This window comes from Nerophis lumbriciformis, linkage group LG25, assembly GCF_033978685.3.
Source record: "Nerophis lumbriciformis linkage group LG25, RoL_Nlum_v2.1, whole genome shotgun sequence".
NCBI lineage: Eukaryota > Metazoa > Chordata > Actinopteri > Syngnathiformes > Syngnathidae > Nerophis > Nerophis lumbriciformis.
Window position 1 is genome coordinate 11,013,491 of NC_084572.2, and position 19,366 is coordinate 11,032,856.

Genomic DNA, 19,366 nt, shown 5'->3' on the forward strand with positions numbered 1-19,366 from the left:
TTGCAGGCCCTGAATGAGGGAAGAAACCAGATAGGACTAAATAGAAGTACCGTATTTTCCAGACTACAGAGTGCACCGATATATAAGCCGCACCCACCAAATTAAACTAATTGTCAAGCATGTATATTCCCTTCTTTCTTGAGTCAATTAGCTCTTTCAAAATGGATTTTTAATCGGGATTAATCAAAATTAATCCACAACAACCATGTGATTAATCAAATTGAAAAGTTGAATCGTTTGACAGGGCTAATTTAAACACAGGAAGTGTTCAGTGTTTGCTGAGACATAAAAAAAGGGGTAGGATTAAATAATCTCTCCTTCTCCCTACTCCTTTTCGGGCATGGCATGTTAAAGTGTGTCCAAAAACCAAACACAATGTACATATAATGTGACATATGAAATAACTACAAATACAAAGGTACTTAATAGGCGATTCAGAATCGATTCTTGCACTATATTATTTGGTTTGAAAATTATAATAAAACCTTTTTAAAACAGGCCACAGGTAAAAAACATAAAAGATCTTGGCTGCTGCCGTATGACACATAAGTGCAGCAAGTAAGCACAAAGATGGACACAGTTTTTTTTTCTTAAAAAATGAATTTGAATTTAGCGATTTTAATAAAGTATGAATTACAGTATTATCCGGACTATAGAGCGCACCAGTATATAAGCCGCACACACTTAATCTTAAAAGAAAAAAATGTTTTTCCATTTTCAAGCCGCATATATATATATATATATATATATATATATATATATATATATATATATATATATATATATATATATATATACATTGCAAAATTTGTGATTTGCATAGAAAGATTTTGTAATTGTTTATTTACATACTGTAACAGTTTCCAAACAGTGCCTGTAATACGGCAGTAAAATGGCTGATCAAATAAAACCGAAGTCATCGTCACGAACCCACTAGTGTTACGTACGGGAGGAGTAGAGACGGCACAGACCACAAAGGGGCGTAGAAGCTCTATATTTTATTATATATATACACTATATAAATAATAACAACCAATAATATCAAATAAACTATAAATCAACTAGAGAATGGAGTGTGACAAAATCCAAGAGAGTGTATGGTGTGCGACTATGTGTATTAATTAACTGTTGAGGGTTACCTTAAATGTTTGAGTGAGAGGGGAGTCCAAAGGGGGCTGGGTAGACTCCTATGTCCGTGAAGCAAACAGGAAGTCGGGGGCTAAGCAGGGCGTAGGAGGTCCGTGTCCAAGCGGGGGTCGAGGATCGAGGAGGCAGTCCGGGAAGCAGAGAAAACAAGGACTGACGAGACGCACAGCTCGTCGACGTGGGAACGAAGGCAGACTGCTGGGGAGGACGACAGGGAAGACACAATGAAACACGGAGGGGAAAACACAGAGAGAGAGCATATAGCAGGGTTAGTCGGCTTACGGTACACAAATAGATGGTTACGTTCTGGCCCTGGAACAGAATCAGAATCAGAAATACTTTATTAATCCCTGAGGGGAAATTAACATTTTCAGAATGAAGGTTGCGCTGTCTTAAGAAGGCTGATCGCTCATCACGGGCAGGTGCGCTGATTGCAGATCTCCTGCAGCCGTGCGGAGGTGCGCCCGCACCTCCGCACGTTGCCTGTGGGCATGGCCCGCGGTGCTCTCACTGGAGCGCACAGATGGATGAGAGGCGGCGGCGGCGGCAGAAGTCTGAGCCGTAACAACTAGCTGCAGAAGCTAGCTCTCCAATCAGCTAAACTGACTCAATAACTTCACGGTGACATCTTGGTGAATTTACTGAGCAATTTGTGACACTGAAACAAAACAAAAAGTATGGCATTGTAAGTTTTTATTACTAATACGGACACTCGTAAACGTGTTAGCGTAATAGCTAATGCTAACGATGCTAGATTGATTACATTACGATGACACATACAAATATGCATGAAAACACTACTTTATTTGACTGTTTAGTTCCGGTAAGTATGAATTGTTTTAGTTGTATTGTAAAACCTACAAACGTTGCTTGGAGTAATGAATGATGCATCCATACAAACAGAAACACAATGGATGACTTGTAGACGGAATGACACTTGTACTTCCGGTTCAAGGCACGGAAAAGAAGTAAATACTGTAGACATTCAACTCTCTGCACATGCAATAAGCGAACTCGTCCAAAACATTGCGCCACAGCACAAACAATAACACACTGTAGAGGTTGCCCTCTAGTGGGTTCTTCGGACCAACACACACTGCCACGAGAGCACGGATTTCAGGGTACAACACTGTTCTATTTGCATAAATATTCATGGGCTTTTCCTCAGTCTCTCTGGCTCCCACCTCGGTCCGGCTGCTACTAATAAAGGCGACAGGTGATTAAATAACCCGCCGCAGCTGGCAATCCACTCACCTGTCGCTGGCTTCGAGGCCGGGCCATACACAACCCATTCCTGCAGGCGGCGCGCCGACCACGCCCCCCTCCACACACACCTTTTCAGTGTCTCTGTGGGTGTTTTTTGGAAACCATTTGTCAAACACAAAACATTATGGCGTGTGAGCGGAGAAAATACAATCCATTACCAGCACCGTTTTATAAGCTGCTGGGTTCAGAGCGTAGGGAAAAAGTAACGGCTTATCGTCCGGCAAATACGATAATCACCTACTCCACAAGCTACATATTCAAAGGTAAAAGCGGATTCAACAAAACAAAGTTAGCATCATTTTAGTGCGCATATTATGTACGGGTATGCTGTAAGTAGTTGTTAAGCTTGAACAAGTGCTTGAATCTGACTTTAAAAGGTGTATGATTCCCAAATGCATATTGTAAGATGTTTGTTTAGCATCAGATGTTAGAATGTTGCTACTTTGCTCACTGAATAATCCAGTCCTGTGTGTGGCGTTAGAATACACACGAATGCACATCAATTGTATTCATTTTTTGCACATAGCAAGCAGGCATATATTTAATAAAAAAATCAAACAAATAAATGTACACTTGACAACGCAAATGCAGTATTTTATACGTTTTTTGGACACAGCAAGCAGGCAGATATTTAATATTAAGGCAAAAAAATAAATGTACTCTGGACAACATTACAGTATCTGTACCATAACTTAACTCAGTGGCCTGTTGGTTAGAGTGTCCGCCCTGAGATCGGTAGGTCGTGAGTTCAAACCCCGGCCGAGTCATACCAAAGACTATAAAAATGGGACCCATTACCTCCCTGCTTGGCACTCAGCATCAAGGGTTGGAATTGGGGGTTAAATCAGCAAAAATGATTCCCGAGCGTGGCCACCGCTGCTGCTCACTGCTCCCCTCACCTCCGAGGGGGTGGAACAAGGGGATGGGTCAAATGCAGAGAGTAATCTTGCCACACTTACTGTGTGTGTGACTATCAGTGGTACTTTTAACTTTTAACTTTTTATACAACTGCAGTGATAAAGTACCACAAAGAGTGTGGAGATTAAAAAAAGAGGCAATGTTGAGTGTTTTTCTTCAAATTGACATTGCACTTACTGCGCTCCACTGGGATTGTGCTCATCTTCCTCGACTTAAAGAACGGGCGGCACGGTTGGAAAGTGGGGACTGAAACGGAGGGTGAAAGTGAGAGTGTGAGAACCCCACTATGTATTACTTCTGACCCACCTGGTGAAGTTGATGGAAAGGTTTACAGTTAGGGATGTCCGATAATGGCTTTTTTGCCGATATCCGATATTCCGATATTGTCCAACTCTTAATTACCGATACCGATATATACAGTCGTGGAATTAACACATTATTATGCCTAATTTAGACAACCAGGTATGGTGAAGATAAGGTCCTTTTTAAAAAAATTAATAAAGTAAAATAAGATAAATAAATTAAAAACATTTTCTTGTATAAAAAAGAAAGTAAAACAATAAAAAACAGTTACATAGAAACTAGTAATTAATAAAAATTAGTAAAATTAACTGTTAAAGGTTAGTACTATTAGTGGACCAGCAGCACGCACAATCATGTGTGCTTACGGACTGTATCCCTTGCAGACTGTATTGATATATATTGATATATAATGTAGGAACCAGAATATTAATAACAGAAAGAAACAACCCTTTTGTGTGAATGAGTGTAAATGGGGGAGGGAGGTTTTTTGGGTTGGTGCACTAATTGTAAGTGTATCTTGTGTTTTTTATGTTGATTTAATAAAAATAAAAAAACGATACTGATAATAAAAAAAACGATACCGATAATTTCCGATATTACATTTTAAAGCAACAAAATACATCTCTATTTACAGTATATATATATATATATATATATATATATATATATATATATATATATATATATATATCCTATATCACAAAGTTGTTAGCGTGTTGTTGTAAAGATAATACTGCTCAGTTTGGATTGAACAGGCCTTGTATTCCTGTTCATTAAGTATCTAAGTTTTTGTTTCTATGGAAAAAGTTGACATTGCCTCTATCCATTTACCATTTTCCATCAGTGTGTGTGCGGATGAGCTGTTGTGGGTGGGTATGGTACTAGCCACGACTAATGATAATGATGTCAGTGTTTGGGGGCCTACTCGTGGCCGTGGGGCCCTTAGCAGCCGCTTGAGTCATGTACGTGCATGGGAAACGGCGGTATTTGTGATTTGCATGTGAGCGGGGGACATTTCTGCTGTGCAATAACAGACACCTGTGCAAAAAACTAATCTAATCTATTAATATTGAATGTATTGGTTATTGTGGTACTTGTCATTGTCACATTATCATACCGAGGGTTGCATCCAATGTTCAGTTCCTCCTATTTTAATAAGGACCATAAACAGGCAAGCACTTGGAGAGCAGAGACCTCTGCCAAGCACTATCTCCTATAGTGAAAAATCCTGAATCTAGACCACGGGTCTGCAACCTTGACTATCAAAAGAGACATTTTGCCACATGTTCCACTAAAGAAAAGTAGTATAGAGCAGTGTTTTTCAACCACTGTTCCGCGGCACACTGTGCCGTGAGACACAGTCTGGTGTGCCGTGGGAGATTATCTAATTTCACCTATTTAGGTTAAAAATATTTTTTGCAAAGCAGTAATTATAGTCTGCAAATGATGTGTTGTTGTTGAGTGTCGGTGCTGTCTGGAGCTCAGCGGAGTAACCGTGTAATACTCTTCCATATCAGTAGGTGGCAGCCGGTAGCTAATTGCTTTGTAGATGTCGGAAACAGCGGGAAGCAGCGTGCAGGTAAAAAGGTATCTAATGCTTAAACCAAAAATAAACAAAAGGTGAGTGCCCCTAAGGAAAGGCATTGAAGCTCAGGGAAAGCTATGCAGAACGAAACTAAAACTAAACTGGCTACAAAGTAAACAAAAACAGAATGCTGGACGACAGCAAAGACTTACAGCGTGTGGAGCAGACAACGTCCACAAAGTACATTTGTACATGACATGACAATCAACACCAAAATAGGAGCGCAAGACAAGAACTAAAACACTACAGAAAAACACAGAAAAACTCAAAATAAGTCACAGGGTGATGTGACAGGTGGTGACAGTACTTTGAGACAAGTGCTATAGTGATGCATGCTTGGTTATGGTTATGGTTTGAATTCATATCCGACAATTGTGACAACGACTTTTTACTGTCGACTGAGTTTCGTTTTTTAACGATTTCTGCTGGTGGTGTGCCTCCGGGTTTTTTCAACGCAAAAATTGTGCCCTGGCTCAAAAAAGGTTGAAAAACACTGGTATAGAGCTGCAAAACCTACCAACTTTTAAACGTTTTCGTCGTTTTTATTTTTATTTTACAGGAAAAGCATTCGGTGCATGTGAAATCAAACTCTTTTTCTCTTTTCTTTTTTTGGGCAAGTATTCAATGTTAGCTTACCGGAGGGGTTGCACACTCGAGAAGCTGAAATAAACACACTCTCTTTTACTTGCCTTCCATGCGCCTCAGAGCTCAGCCTGTGCACAGTCACAGCCTCACTGACGGTCGGAAATTATAGAGCTCTTTTAAAAAATGCTGACTTTTCTTCCTATGGGGTTAAAGAAATATGAGGGCGCCAGAACAGGGAGGCGGAAGAGCGCCCTTCTTCCTCCAGAGCCACGGGTTGCAGACCCCTGACTTAGACAGTGATACGAATCACCGCCAAAATGTAAACACTTGTTCTTTATCTAATTTCTGACATTTCCTGAAAGTTTCATAAAAATGTGCTCATAACTTTTTGAGGTATGTTGCTGACTAACAAACAGACAGACAGACAGACAGATACATACATACTGTAACCTCCTGGTGCAGGTAACTGATCGAAGGATAAAATGATAAATGCCATGTCTGTGCTTCTTTGTTTTGTTCGTCTGTCGCTTCCAAACAGGCTGCATGAGAGAAATTAAATAAACGGAATGAACCCTCTAGGGGCCACATCGCAGTTATGGCTACTCTCTTTTAATAGTCAGTAATAAATGAATATTAATAAATAAGGATGACATTATTACACAATTGCTTTTGCATTTGATCATTATATTTTTGAAAACATTTTTTAACATTTAAATGTAAGAAGAAGAAAAAGATGTTTTTTTTGTTGTTGTTTTTTAATAGCATATTACTGGAAAAGGGGTACCACCATATTTTACGGTCAAATTCTAGTGACAGAGCGGATGTTTTTTTTACTGTAAAATCTATGGTTGCTGCATTTTTAAATAGAAAATGTTACCACTACTTTCTCTTCGGGTAAAATTCTGGCGACTGTACAGCCAGTGTTTTTTTTTTTTTTTTCAAATATATAGTTGTTTAAACCATGTACAATTTAATGGACAATTTGCTTTGAAATCATAAGTCAGATATTTATTTTTATTCCAACAAAAAAAGTTTGTAATATGTAGTATGACAATATAATATTTGTTACATTATTAGGAAACACGAAATTAACAGGTTATAACTACTTTCCAACCTAAACTCATACAAATGTAACAAAATATTACATTATCAATGTGGAAAACATTATTATTACAGATTCATACAGATATTTAAGCATCTATTTTCATTTTAGGAAAGGACAACTTAATTTGTTACTTCATATCTGATCGAATAAAAAATATATGCAATTTTTTTCTGTCAAAATACAAAGAACAAATACATTTAAAGTATTTCATTGACGCATATTGTTTCCAGGCTTTTGCGAGCCACGTTAAATGATGTGGCGGGCCAGATCTGGCCCCCGGGCCTTGGGTTTGTCACCTCTGCTTTTGTCAGTCTTCCATTGTCTTTCTCTCTGTGGGTTCAGGCGGAACCGCTAAAATACACACATAGACACACACACACACACACACACACACACACACACACACACAGAATTCAGCCTCGTAACTTAAATCATATCCTCAATATCCACTCATACATTTTTAAGTTATGTTGCTAACTAAGAGGTGATTACGGTACATGGTTGCTGCAAACTACAACCACAATAATTAACATACTCTTATAGTATTCTTAAGTATAATTAATTATATTATACCCTATTTACATACTTTTTAAATCATTTTTGTTTTCATATTTTAATTGTATTGAACAATTTTGATTAACATTGTGGCTTGTGAGTGTATGCCGTATGATCATATAAAAGTTTCCTCCCGTATGCTCTTCTCTCTTCAGGGTATCACCATAGCCTCCCCAATTCCCCCTATAGCTCCACGGCTGGGTCTGGAGGTCAAAGGTTGCCATCGTCCAGCACACTGTCCACTGAATACCTGAGCCAGGGCGGCTCTTCGGCGAAGGTTCTGCTCCTCCTCTGCAACACATCTGGATCCGGCCAGCAGGCTGTCAGGTGAGCTTGTAAAAGAAATAGGCAGGCGTTGACAATGTCTCAAAACATACAGACTTTGAACTTGACCCATTTTTCAAGGGTTGTCTGAGGCGGTTTTGGATTTTTTTTTTCCGCATATACTGTAGAGCAGGGGTCTCAAACTCAATTTACCTGGGGGCCACTGGATGCAGAAACTGGTTGAGGCTGGGCCACAAGAAAATATTTCTTAAAAAAACCTAACATGCACTTTTTAATGAATTCACCTTCTTTGAATGGCTATCCCGCCCTAGCAACATACTTGCCAACCCTCCCGAATTTCAGTGCCCCTCCCGACAATCTCCCGGGGCAACCATTCTCCCGAAATTGTCCCGATTTTCACCCGGACAACAATATTGAGGGCGTGCCGTGATGGCACTGCCTTTAACGTCCTCTACAACCTGTCGTCGCTTCCCTTTTTCACCATACAGACAGCGTGCCGGCCCAGTCACATAATTTATGCGGCTTCTGCATACACACGTAAGTGAATGCAAAGCATACTTGATCAACAGCCATACAGGTCACACTGAGGGCGGCCGTATAAACAACTTTAACACTGTTACAAATATGCGCCACAATGTGAATCCACACCAAACAAGAATGACAAACACAATTCGGGAGAACATCCGCACTGTAACACAACATAAACAAACACAACAGAACCCCTTGCAGCACTAACTCTTCCGGGACGCTACAATGTACACCCCACGCTACCACCTTCCCTCCCCCCACCTCAACCGACGCCTGGAGGGGGGGCAGGGTCTGGTGGTAGCGGGGGTGTACATTGTAGCCCGGAAGAGTTAGTGCTGCAAGGGATTCTGGGTATTTGTTCTGTTGTGTTTATGTTGTGTTACAGTGCGGATGTTCTCCCGAAATGTGTTTGTCATTCTTGTTTGGTGTGGGTTCACAATGTGGCACATATTTGTAACAGTGTTAAACTTGTTTATACGACCACCCTCAGTGTGACCTGTATGGCTGTCGATCAAGTATGTCTTGCAGTCACTTATGTGTGTGTCTGTAGAAGCCAAACACAACATGTGACTGGGCTGGCACACTGTCTGTTCAGGTTGTAGAGGGCGTTAATGGCAGTGCCATCACGACACGCCAAAATATTGTTGTCCGGGTGAAAATCAGCAGACATTCGGGAGAATGGTTGCCCTGAAATTCGGGAGTCTCCCGGAAAAATCGGGAGCGTTGGCAAGTATGACGCTGTCAAGTGCCATTCATATAAAACTGTCGGGCCGCACTAACATTAAACTTTCATATTAAGGTGCGGGCCGCAAAATAACGTCTCGCGGGCCGCAATTGGGCCGCGTGTCTGAGACCCCTGCTGTAGAGCGATGTTTCTTAAACACTGTTGCGCCATGAGTGCCCCCTAGAGGGCCGCCTTAAAATATCACTTTTTCAGGTCGACACTTTTATACCACTTGTGGCAGTAATGAAAATATCAAACAAACAGATGAAGTCTGGAACTAAAGACATAGTAAAGTTTCTTAAGCGCAAAAATTATGACTAAAGCAGCGAATCTGTATTTTCATTTGCAATTCCAATTAATTGACAGTATAATTAGACTCATGTTCATTATTATTATTTTTCATTGATTTAGTTAGAATCTTTTTACTTTAGCACTGCGTACTTGTATGAAAAATTTATTTTTCATCAGTTTTTCCAAGTTACTTATTTAGCAGTATATTTGATTATTAATTTTTGCAATCAGCCTGACCATAAACCTTGATAATATTGTAATTAACACATACTTTCATATCATTTGACAAGGTTTTTAGGTAAGATATAATTAGACTTAGACTTAGACTTCATTTTTATTGTCATTCAAATTTGAACTTTACAGTACAGATAAGAACGAAATTCCGTTGCATAAGCTCGTTGTAGTGCAGGATAAAAGAGCAATAAGGTGGAGATATAAATAAATAGATTTACTGTACAGAAAAATATATTGCACTTTTGCATATTCATCCACGTTTACGGATGTATGTTATATTGTCTCTATTGTTGTTTTGGGGGGTAATTGAGGGGATGCGTTCAAGAGTCTTACGGCCTGAGGGAATCTGTTACAAAACCTGGAGGTTCTGCTACGGAGGCTGCAGAACCTCTTTCTAGAGTCCAGCAGTGAAAACAGTCCTTGGTGGGAGTACAGATTTTCTGAGCCCTGGTCAGGCAGCGGCTTTTGGCGATCTCCCGGATCGCAATTATCGAATACTTTTAAAATCAAGGGTAAAATTACATATTCAGTGTTAATATTTGAGTGGGCCGCAAGTCCCTCTGTGGTGAAAAAGTTAGACACCGAGGTAAAAAAGGTTCAGAACCCCTGCTGTAAATGTGCTGTGCGATGTAACAATATACTGTTTATCGTAGTATGACATAAAATTGTCTATGATGATCATTCCCTATTGTTTACATCGTGAATTTCAAGGTCGAGGTTGCACCTAATGTAACTGCAGCAACACTGCTACTTTGCAGGAGCATTGGAAAGAACTTTGTCATTACCTGGTCGCATGGTAGCGATGGGCTGGAACAGGGACAGGGAGGAACGCAAGCTTGCATATACGATATGTTTTCTAATCCCCCAAGAAGTTAAATTGCGAAAACGACATGCAGCAGGAAGCACACCAAAGGCTCAAAGCTAGCTCAGCATAGCTTAGCATAGCATACAAAAACAGGTCTTAACAATTGTAGTAGCTTACCGAACCACGTACCTAACTTGGCTAGCTGATGCAAGCAAAAACACTGAGAGGGTGTTTATTTGTTGTGCTATGGCGCCATCTTTTGGACGAGTTTGCTCACTGCAGGTGCTGCAGGGTCCTTCCATTTACCTGCAGTGTTTGTTTGTTTTTTCAACCAGTGTCGTTGATTCCTCCAGGCCAGGGGTCTGCAACCTGCGGCTCTTTCATGCCTCTGCCTGGTTCCCTTTGGCTTGCCTTTGACACAAAATGTCAATAAATAATGGCTATTTAATTTTAATTAATTCTATTTTATTTGGTTAGTTTATTTTATTGTTACATTTGTTATTTTGGACCGTTCTGTGATCTTGTAATATAAAAAAAAACGTATTTTAAGATTTTGTCGATCGAAATGTATGTCACACCCCCTATGTGTCATCTTTTGTTGCCAAGCAATTGTATTGTTTTTAGCGGTCAACATCCGGTAAACTAGCAATTGACGGAAAATACAACATTTAATGCTTCATGGACAGATTCGTTTTCCTTCACTGTTGACGAGGTTGGTTCATATGTGTTTAATATTTAGAGAGAAAATAGAAAACAACAACAAAAAATCAAATGTTGAAGACTTTCCAGAACAAACACACAGCATTTGCAAAAAAAAATACCAAATGATGACCAAAAAAGAACAGTTTTGGAACTGCTGCGGAAAACTGATCAGAGCAAATAAACTTGGTTAGTCTTTTTCTGTCGAGAGTTTGATTTCATAAATGCTATTTTATAAGTGGAGTGAAACTATAAGTCATTTTAGGGATCAAACGGAGTTTGCGGCTCTCGGTGGGTTTTTTTTGGTGTGAAATGGGCTCAAATGGCTCTTTGTATGGTGAAGGTTGTCGACCCCTGTTCTAGCCATACATATCGTTCTACCCATATCGATTCTTTAGTCATTACTCCAAGCAACGTTTGTAAGTTTGACAGTATTCCATTAAACAGTTTCTACTTACTAAACCGTCCGTTTTCATACATATTTGTACTTACTATTGTAATGTAATCACGCTAACATCGTTAGCATGAGCTAATTTGCTAACACGTTTACGAGTGTCTTTTTTAGTATTATTACTACATTATTATTATAACTTACAATGGCATTCTTTTTGTATGGTTTCAGTTTCGTAAATTCACCAAAACGTCACCGTGGAGTTATTAAGTTTGTTCAAATGATTGGAGAGCTAGCTTCCGCAGCTCGTGGGTCCATGACGATGACTTCTGTTTTGTTTGATCAGCTGTTTTACTGCCGTGTTATAGACATTTACAGAATTACGGAATCTTACTGTGTAAATAACTCAAACGTATACATCTGCGGCTTATAGTCATAAAATTAGGGCAGGTGTGTAGCTATTGCTTCTGGCAACCGAAAGTAAACAAGGGAAGCCGGGATCGCGGAAAACCATACCAAACACCAAACATAAGGAAAAATAATACTCAAAACACAAGCAAGACATGATCCAAGGCAACGGATCATGACAAACTCTTTGGAAAGAACTTCACGCCAAGAGCCGGTGCCAATATGGATTTCAACAATGTAGTATTGTGGTACTAGCAGAGATGGAAAGCTCAATGGAAGCTAAACCAACAAAACCCAAAGAAGAATTGGTGCCAAAAAGACTTTGGTTTGGATTAAAAATTCAGACACTGACCGAACAACGATAATCTGCCAAACATGCCGCCAACAAGTCGTCGGTAGCGACTTGAACACGCTTAATCTTTTTTATCACTTTATCACGGCATGAAGAGTACAGTGTTAAAATTAATCAGAATCGTCTAAATTGTCAACATAAATGTTAAATAAAAATATGCTGACTTCTCCAGTTTTTTGTAATAAAAGATTAGCAGCCATGTAAATATAGGTACGAAATATAAAATATGCAAATATCTCACTTAAAAAATGAATAAAGATACCAAGCATTGCAAACAATATCTTTGCGATTTAAAAAGGTCTGAGTGTGCAAAAGGTGGATATAATGGCCACCGCTCTTGTTCTCAGCTTGTCAGTGGTGGACCTAATGGTTCTGAATTGGTTCAAAGATGGCGTTACCAGGGTGTGTGTGGTCTATGGAAATATTGTTGGCCTTCTTCTGCTGGCATAAAGTGTGTCCAGGTGAGGGAGCTCCAGCCCAATTATTCACCACAGGGTCTTCCTCTTCACCTGCTATGCAACAAAGTACTAACGTTACCTCGAAACCACAAAGTGATGAGGAGAAATACACACCAAATGAGCGTGACAGTGTTGTTCAAAGGCACCGTCTATGACAAGCAGTCTCGCAGGCACCCATAAATTAGACGCCATCTCTAAATTCATGTTGACATGATCCCAGGATACGTTGCCAAAACTAAAAATACTTTTTTTTTTGTAGATAAAATATGTTTTATGCATAAAAGGAGGAACTGAGGAATTGTCATTTTTTTCTTATACATATAGAGATGAAGTAGTCTTGTGATTTTTTTCCCACACATACATACATATATATATATATATATATATATATGTATGTATGTGTGGGGAAAAAAATCACAAGACTACTTCATCTCTACAGGCCTGTTTCATGAGGGGTTCCCTCAATCATCAGGAGATTTTAATGGAAGCATTCACATACCATGGTTTATATATGGCACAGAGTGGGTAGGTACAGGCTGGCGTAGGGGCGTGGTGATTGGCTCATGTGTTACCTAGGAGGTGTTTCCAAGAAGCGCATATGCCAAATTTTCAAAGAGAACGGCAGAGCGACTCCAAAACCAACAAAGGCTGCAACTGCCGCAAGAAACCTGATTGCCCTCTCAACGGGGGGTGCTTACAAACATCAGTTGTTTACCAATCTAAGGTAACACACAAGGACATTAACACATCCGACACATATGTAGGATTAACCGAGGGAGAGTTTAAAACCTGATGGAACAATCACAAGGCTTCTTTCAGGAACCAAAACCTGCGGAATACCACAGAACTCAGCAAACACATTTGGGACCTCAAAGACAATAATGTTGAATATTCAATAACATGGCAAATTCTTGCATCCAGCACACCTTACAATAGTGGTAATAAAAGATGCAACCTATGCTTGAAAGAGAAACTGTTTATTATATACCGTCCAGTCCTGTCATCCCTCAACAAGCGCAGCGAAATTGTATCAGCATGCCGCCACAGACGGAAACACCTCCTAGGTAACACATGAGCCAATCACCACGCCCCTACGCCAGCCTGTACCTACCCACTCTGTGCCCTATATAAACCATGGTATGTGAATCTTCCATTAAAATCTCCTGATGATTGAGGGAACCCCTCATGAAACAGGCCTGTAGAGATGAAGTAGTCTTGTGATTTTTTTCCCACACATACATATATTGCGCTTTACTACGGTATTGAGCACTATTTTTTGGATAACCTTATTAAGACATATATATATATATATATATATATATACAGGTAAAAGCCAGTAAATTAGAATATTTTGAAAAACTTGATTTATTTCAGTAATTGCATTCAAAAGGTGTAACTTGTACATTATATTTATTCATTGCACACAGACTGATGCATTCAAATGTTTATTTCATTTAATTTTGATGATTTGAAGTGGCAACAAATGAAAATCCAAAATTCCGTGTGTCACAAAATTAGAATATTGTGTAAGGCTAATACAAAAAAGGGATTTTTAGAAATGTTGGCCAACTGAAAAGTATGAAAATGAAAAATATGAGCATGTACAATACTCAATACTTGGTTGGAGCTCCTTTTGCCTCAATTACTGCGTTAATGCGGCGTGGCATGGAGTCGATGAGTTTCTGGCACTGCTCAGGTGTTATGAGAGCCCAGGTTGCTCTGATAGTGGCCTTCAACTCTTCTGCGTTTTTGGGTCTGGCATTCTGCATCTTCCTTTTCACAATACCCCACAGATTTTCTATGGGGCTAAGGTCAGGGGAGTTGGCGGGCCAATTTAGAACAGAAATACCATGGTCCGTAAACCAGGCACGGGTAGATTTTGCGCTGTGTGCAGGCGCCAAGTCCTGTTGGAACTTGAAATCTCCATCTCCATAGAGCAGGTCAGCAGCAGGAAGCATGAAGTGCTCTAAAACTTGCTGGTAGACGGCTGCGTTGACCCTGGATCTCAGGAAACAGATTTAATGATGGTTTTAATGAACCGATGAGGAATGTAATCTCCATTTAAAACACTATGGGCCTGATTTACTAAAAGTTTGCGTGTGCTAAAACTAAACCTGATAGATAAACGTCTGCCAAGTAAATTGCGTCTGTTAAAGGGGCTGTTTGCAACAATTACACAAATGCCTAAAGGGTGCAAACTTTTCAATGTATTTTACACAGTATATCCCGCCCTCTTAAGGCTTCTCGTACGTAATGAGCAATTACGTAATTATGTAACACATTCACATTCATTAGCTTTAGGTGTTGTTAGCCAATAATAGCAATTTGGATAGCTACCGTTAGCTGTCATTGAATATATATTCTATCATATTAACAACATGACTGCAAATTGTGTGTTGTTTGTTGCTTCCTGCGCGTACGTGTTGTTGAGACCGGGTGAGTAACCACCATAAACACCAATCATTTTCAATGGAACATTTAAAGTTTTGGTGTTGTTTACTGGCGTTATATTGCAGTCTACACGTATCTCTTATGTGTGACTACCATCTACTGGTCACACTTATCATTACACCATGTACCAAATAAAATTGCTTCGAGGTCGGTAAGCACAACCAGAATTATACTGTACATTAGACGCACCGGGTTATAATGCGCACTGTTGATTTTTGAGAAAATTAAATGATTTTAAGGGCGCCTTATAGTCCGAAAAATACGGCAATTGAATGCAGATTTGTGCCCATTTTCCCTTGATAATGCTCCAGGCATCACACACTAAATGGCCCCATTTACTCTCCATGCTTTCTGTACACATGCTCAAGGGCCAATAGCACTTCATCAGGTGGTCAGAGGTCCGCTGGGTTTTACAGCAACATGTTCCCTAGGGGATTTAAAAAAAAAAAAGATAATAAGTTTCTTTTTTTCCAAAATCTCTGTAGATTTGGGCCGCCATTCATCATGGTTGAAGACAGGAGCATCTCTTGGGAGCATCTGCAGCAAAGTATCCTGAGCAAGCTCTATTATCTGATGCTGAACAGAGCCCAGGCTCAGGTAATGTTATCACCTCCAGGGTTCTCACTTCTGGGGTCCAGAAAAGAGGTGCGATGGATTTTTCAATTAGCAGTAGGCGCTCTTTGAACTTGATCACTGTTGCGTCCCAGGAAGCCAACTCACCTTGTATTTAGTTTCAAACACATTTTTCACCACAAGGAATGATGGGAGTGGAAGTACAATGTACCTTTTTAAAGATAGATAGATAGATAGATAGATAGATAGATAGATAGATAGATAGATAGATAGATAGTACTTTATTGATTTCTTCAGGAGAGTTCCCTCAGGAAAATTAAAATTCCAGCAGCAGTGTACAGAATTGAGATCGAATTTAAAAAGTAAAAGTAAATAAAGGGGGTATAAATGGAAACAAAATAGAAAAATATTACAATAAGAATAAAAATATAAAGCAACAATGAGAATAAAAATATAACCGTAAAATAAGAATATAACAAGAGAAACTAGACAGTAGTGACCATGTTATGAAAAATGATTGCACTGTTATTGTTTTGCATCCCCTGTCATCTGAGTACCCCCCTCCCTCCCAGCGAGGAGTTGTACAGTCTAATGGCGTGTGGGACAAAGGAGTTTTTTAGTCTATTAGTCCTGCACTTGGGATGAAGTAGTCTAGCACTGAACAGGCTCCTCTGGCTACTGACAACGGTATGCAGAGGGTGACTGGCATCATCCAGGATGCTCACTAGTTTTTCCACAGTCCTCTTCTCTGCCACCGTCACCAGTGAGTCCAGTTTTATTCCGATAGTAAAACCGGCCCGCCTGATCAGTTTCTCCAGTCTGGAGCTGTCCTTCTTAGATGTACTGCCCCCCCAGCACACTACGATGTAGTACAGAACACTGGCAACCACAGACTGGTAGTACATCCACAATAGTTTTTTACAGACGTTGAAGGAGTTCAGCCTCCTCAGGAAGTACAGTCTGCTCTGTCCTTTCCTGTACAAGTGGTCCGTGTTAACAGTCCAGTCCAGCTTATTGTTCACCCACACCCCGAGGTACTTGAATGAGTCCACGGTCTGTACCTCGACTACCTCGATCACAATAGGTTGTGACCTTGGACTCGACCTCCCAAAGTCAATGACCAGCTCCTTGGTCTTTGACGGATTGAGCTGCAAGAGATTCCTGTGGCACCAGACAACAAAGTCCCTCACCAGCCTTCGAAACTCCTCCTCTCTGCCGTCCCTGATGCACCTGACAATGGCTGTGTCATCCGCGTACTTCTGGATGTGACACAGTTCTGAGTTCTAGCAGAAGTCAGCGGTGTACAGGGTGAACAAAAGAGGGGCCAGCACCGTTCCCTGTGGTGCTCCGGTGCTGCTGATCACAGCGTCAGATGTGTCTGACGTACTGTGGCCTATCGGTGAGGTAGTCTGAAATCCAGGCAACCAGGCAGGGGTCCACTCGCATTCTGTCCAGCTTGGCCTGGAGAAGGCGGGGCTGGATAGTATTAAAGGCACTCGAGAAGTTCAGGAACAGGATCCTCACAGCGCCATTTCCCTTATCCAGGTGTGAGTGGGCTCGGTGCAGCAGGTAAAGGATATATATATATATATATATATATATATATATATATATATATATATATATATATATATATATATATAAATATAAATATATATGCAGTATATATACATATATATATGTATGTATGTATGTATGTATATGTATATATATATATATATATATATATATATATATATATATATATATATATATATATATATATATATATATATATATATATAGATATATATATATATATGTATGTATGTATGTATGCATATAATATGTTTGTTTGTTTGTTTGTTTGTTTTTTTGCTAATTTTATTTTTTAAGAATCTATTTTTGGATTAAAAACATTAAACAAGTCTTTTGATATCAATATTACGATTAATATAATATAAATATAAATAATTGGTTTTCCATTTTTTTAGTATTGTATTTGTTTGTCCTATTCTATTCTATATTTCAAAGTTTTGTAAAGCTAGTATTGGGTTGGGGCTGCTCTATTTCTTTTATTAGACTGATTAACATTCTGTGATTTTTGTAAATAAAATAAATATTTTTTTAAAATACATTTTTTAGGCCAACCCTGCGCATTTACATCGTACGTCAGCAGCCAAGAGGATCTTTTATAACCCGTGTCCTGTTTTGAAATGTTTTTATTATCATTTATAAACCAAATAATATATTATAAGAATCGTGTTGAATTGAGAATCCATTCTGAATCTAATTGTCACCCCAAAAATGATTAGGACTGGACAATTACTCGAATTTTGATTTCGGTTATGGCTTTTAACGATTATGTAAATATAATATTTGAATAAAAAACGATTAATGTGCCGTGCAGCGTGCATGCAACGTGACGGTGAATCAGAGGGGAGGAGCGAAAGAGTGAAAAAAGAGCATGTCTACTAGAAGTTTGGGATATCACCATGGTTGCAACTTTTATTTGGCACAATGCTCGTGTGCCAGATCACTAATGACTAAACTCAATAAAAAAAAGTAAGGCTCGTGATTTCCGCGTTCACGTAACCGCGGAGTTAGTCACGTATTTGGCCAATATAACCTAATCTGCTGTTAATCGCAGAATATCAGGGAAATTGACATGAAAGTGAGTGAAATGTTGTCATTGTGAGGAGACAAAAAATTTGTTTGGGAAAATAATGTGTCTGGTAGAGCTTATCTATCCCCGACACACTCAACCAACCTGTCCTGAACTAAACAATATCGAGACGGCCCATTGAAACAGCGACTAAATACGAAGCTAAAGCTAGCAAGAACAAGCCACACATCCACAACACATCTCATCTGCTTGTGTTGTTGTGAACGACATCATCGATGTAACATCAATGTACAAACAGCAGTCGCAACTTGAGAGGCTCTCTATTTTATTTACAGCCTCAAGTGAGTTGCCTTTTTACTCGTCAAGCTGAGAACAACAGCACAGCACACTTCCCCCCTTCACAATAATAGCACGATGCGCCACATCCTGTCTGATTGCGCTACCAAAATAAAAGTTTTAAAAAGTACCTTAAACAAGTACTTATTGATACATTTACAAAATGATTATGCTTTGACCCAAAATACTACTTTAAATTGTCCAAAGATGTATTGGACCAATAAATGTGAGGATTTTTGCATTTAGTTAATAAACATTTCATAAAATTTTATTTGGCACAAAAATCACACACTATCGTGGTAAAATAAGTGCCAAAGGTAAAAAAAAACAACTTAATTCAAATCACGGTAAGAGCTGAATTTAATTGTTGTTATATTGCTATGGTTATTTAAACGTATTGTTATTCCTATTATTATACAAACCCCGTTTCCATATGAGTTGGGAAATTGTGTTAGATGTAAATATAAACGGAATACAATGATTTGCAAATCATTTTCAACCCATATTCAATTGAATGCACTACAAAGACAAGATATTTGATGTTCAAACTCATAAACTTTTATTTTTTTTTGCAAATAATAATTAACTTAGAATTTCATGGCTGCAACACATGCGAAAGTAGTTGGGAAAGGGCATGTTCACCACTGTGTTACATGGGCTTTCCTTTTAACAACACTCAATAAACGATTGGGAACTGAGGAAACTAATTGTTGAAGCTTTGAAAGTGGAATTCTTTCCCATTCTTGTTTTATGTAGAGCTTCA

At 39.2% G+C, this 19,366-nt stretch overlaps 1 protein-coding gene across 2 annotated transcripts in view; it reads left to right on the forward strand.

Annotated features, from left to right (window-relative positions):
- Positions 1–19,366, forward strand: part of usp43a (ubiquitin specific peptidase 43a) — a 283,302-nt gene that overhangs the window by 166,564 nt on the left and 97,372 nt on the right. For both annotated transcript variants that reach the window (XM_061983704.1, XM_061983705.1), the window contains exons 7-8: positions 7,619–7,790; positions 15,575–15,686. In XM_061983704.1, the coding sequence (XP_061839688.1) occupies positions 7,619–7,790; positions 15,575–15,686 (284 nt within the window). The remainder of the gene's footprint in view (positions 1–7,618; positions 7,791–15,574; positions 15,687–19,366) is intronic.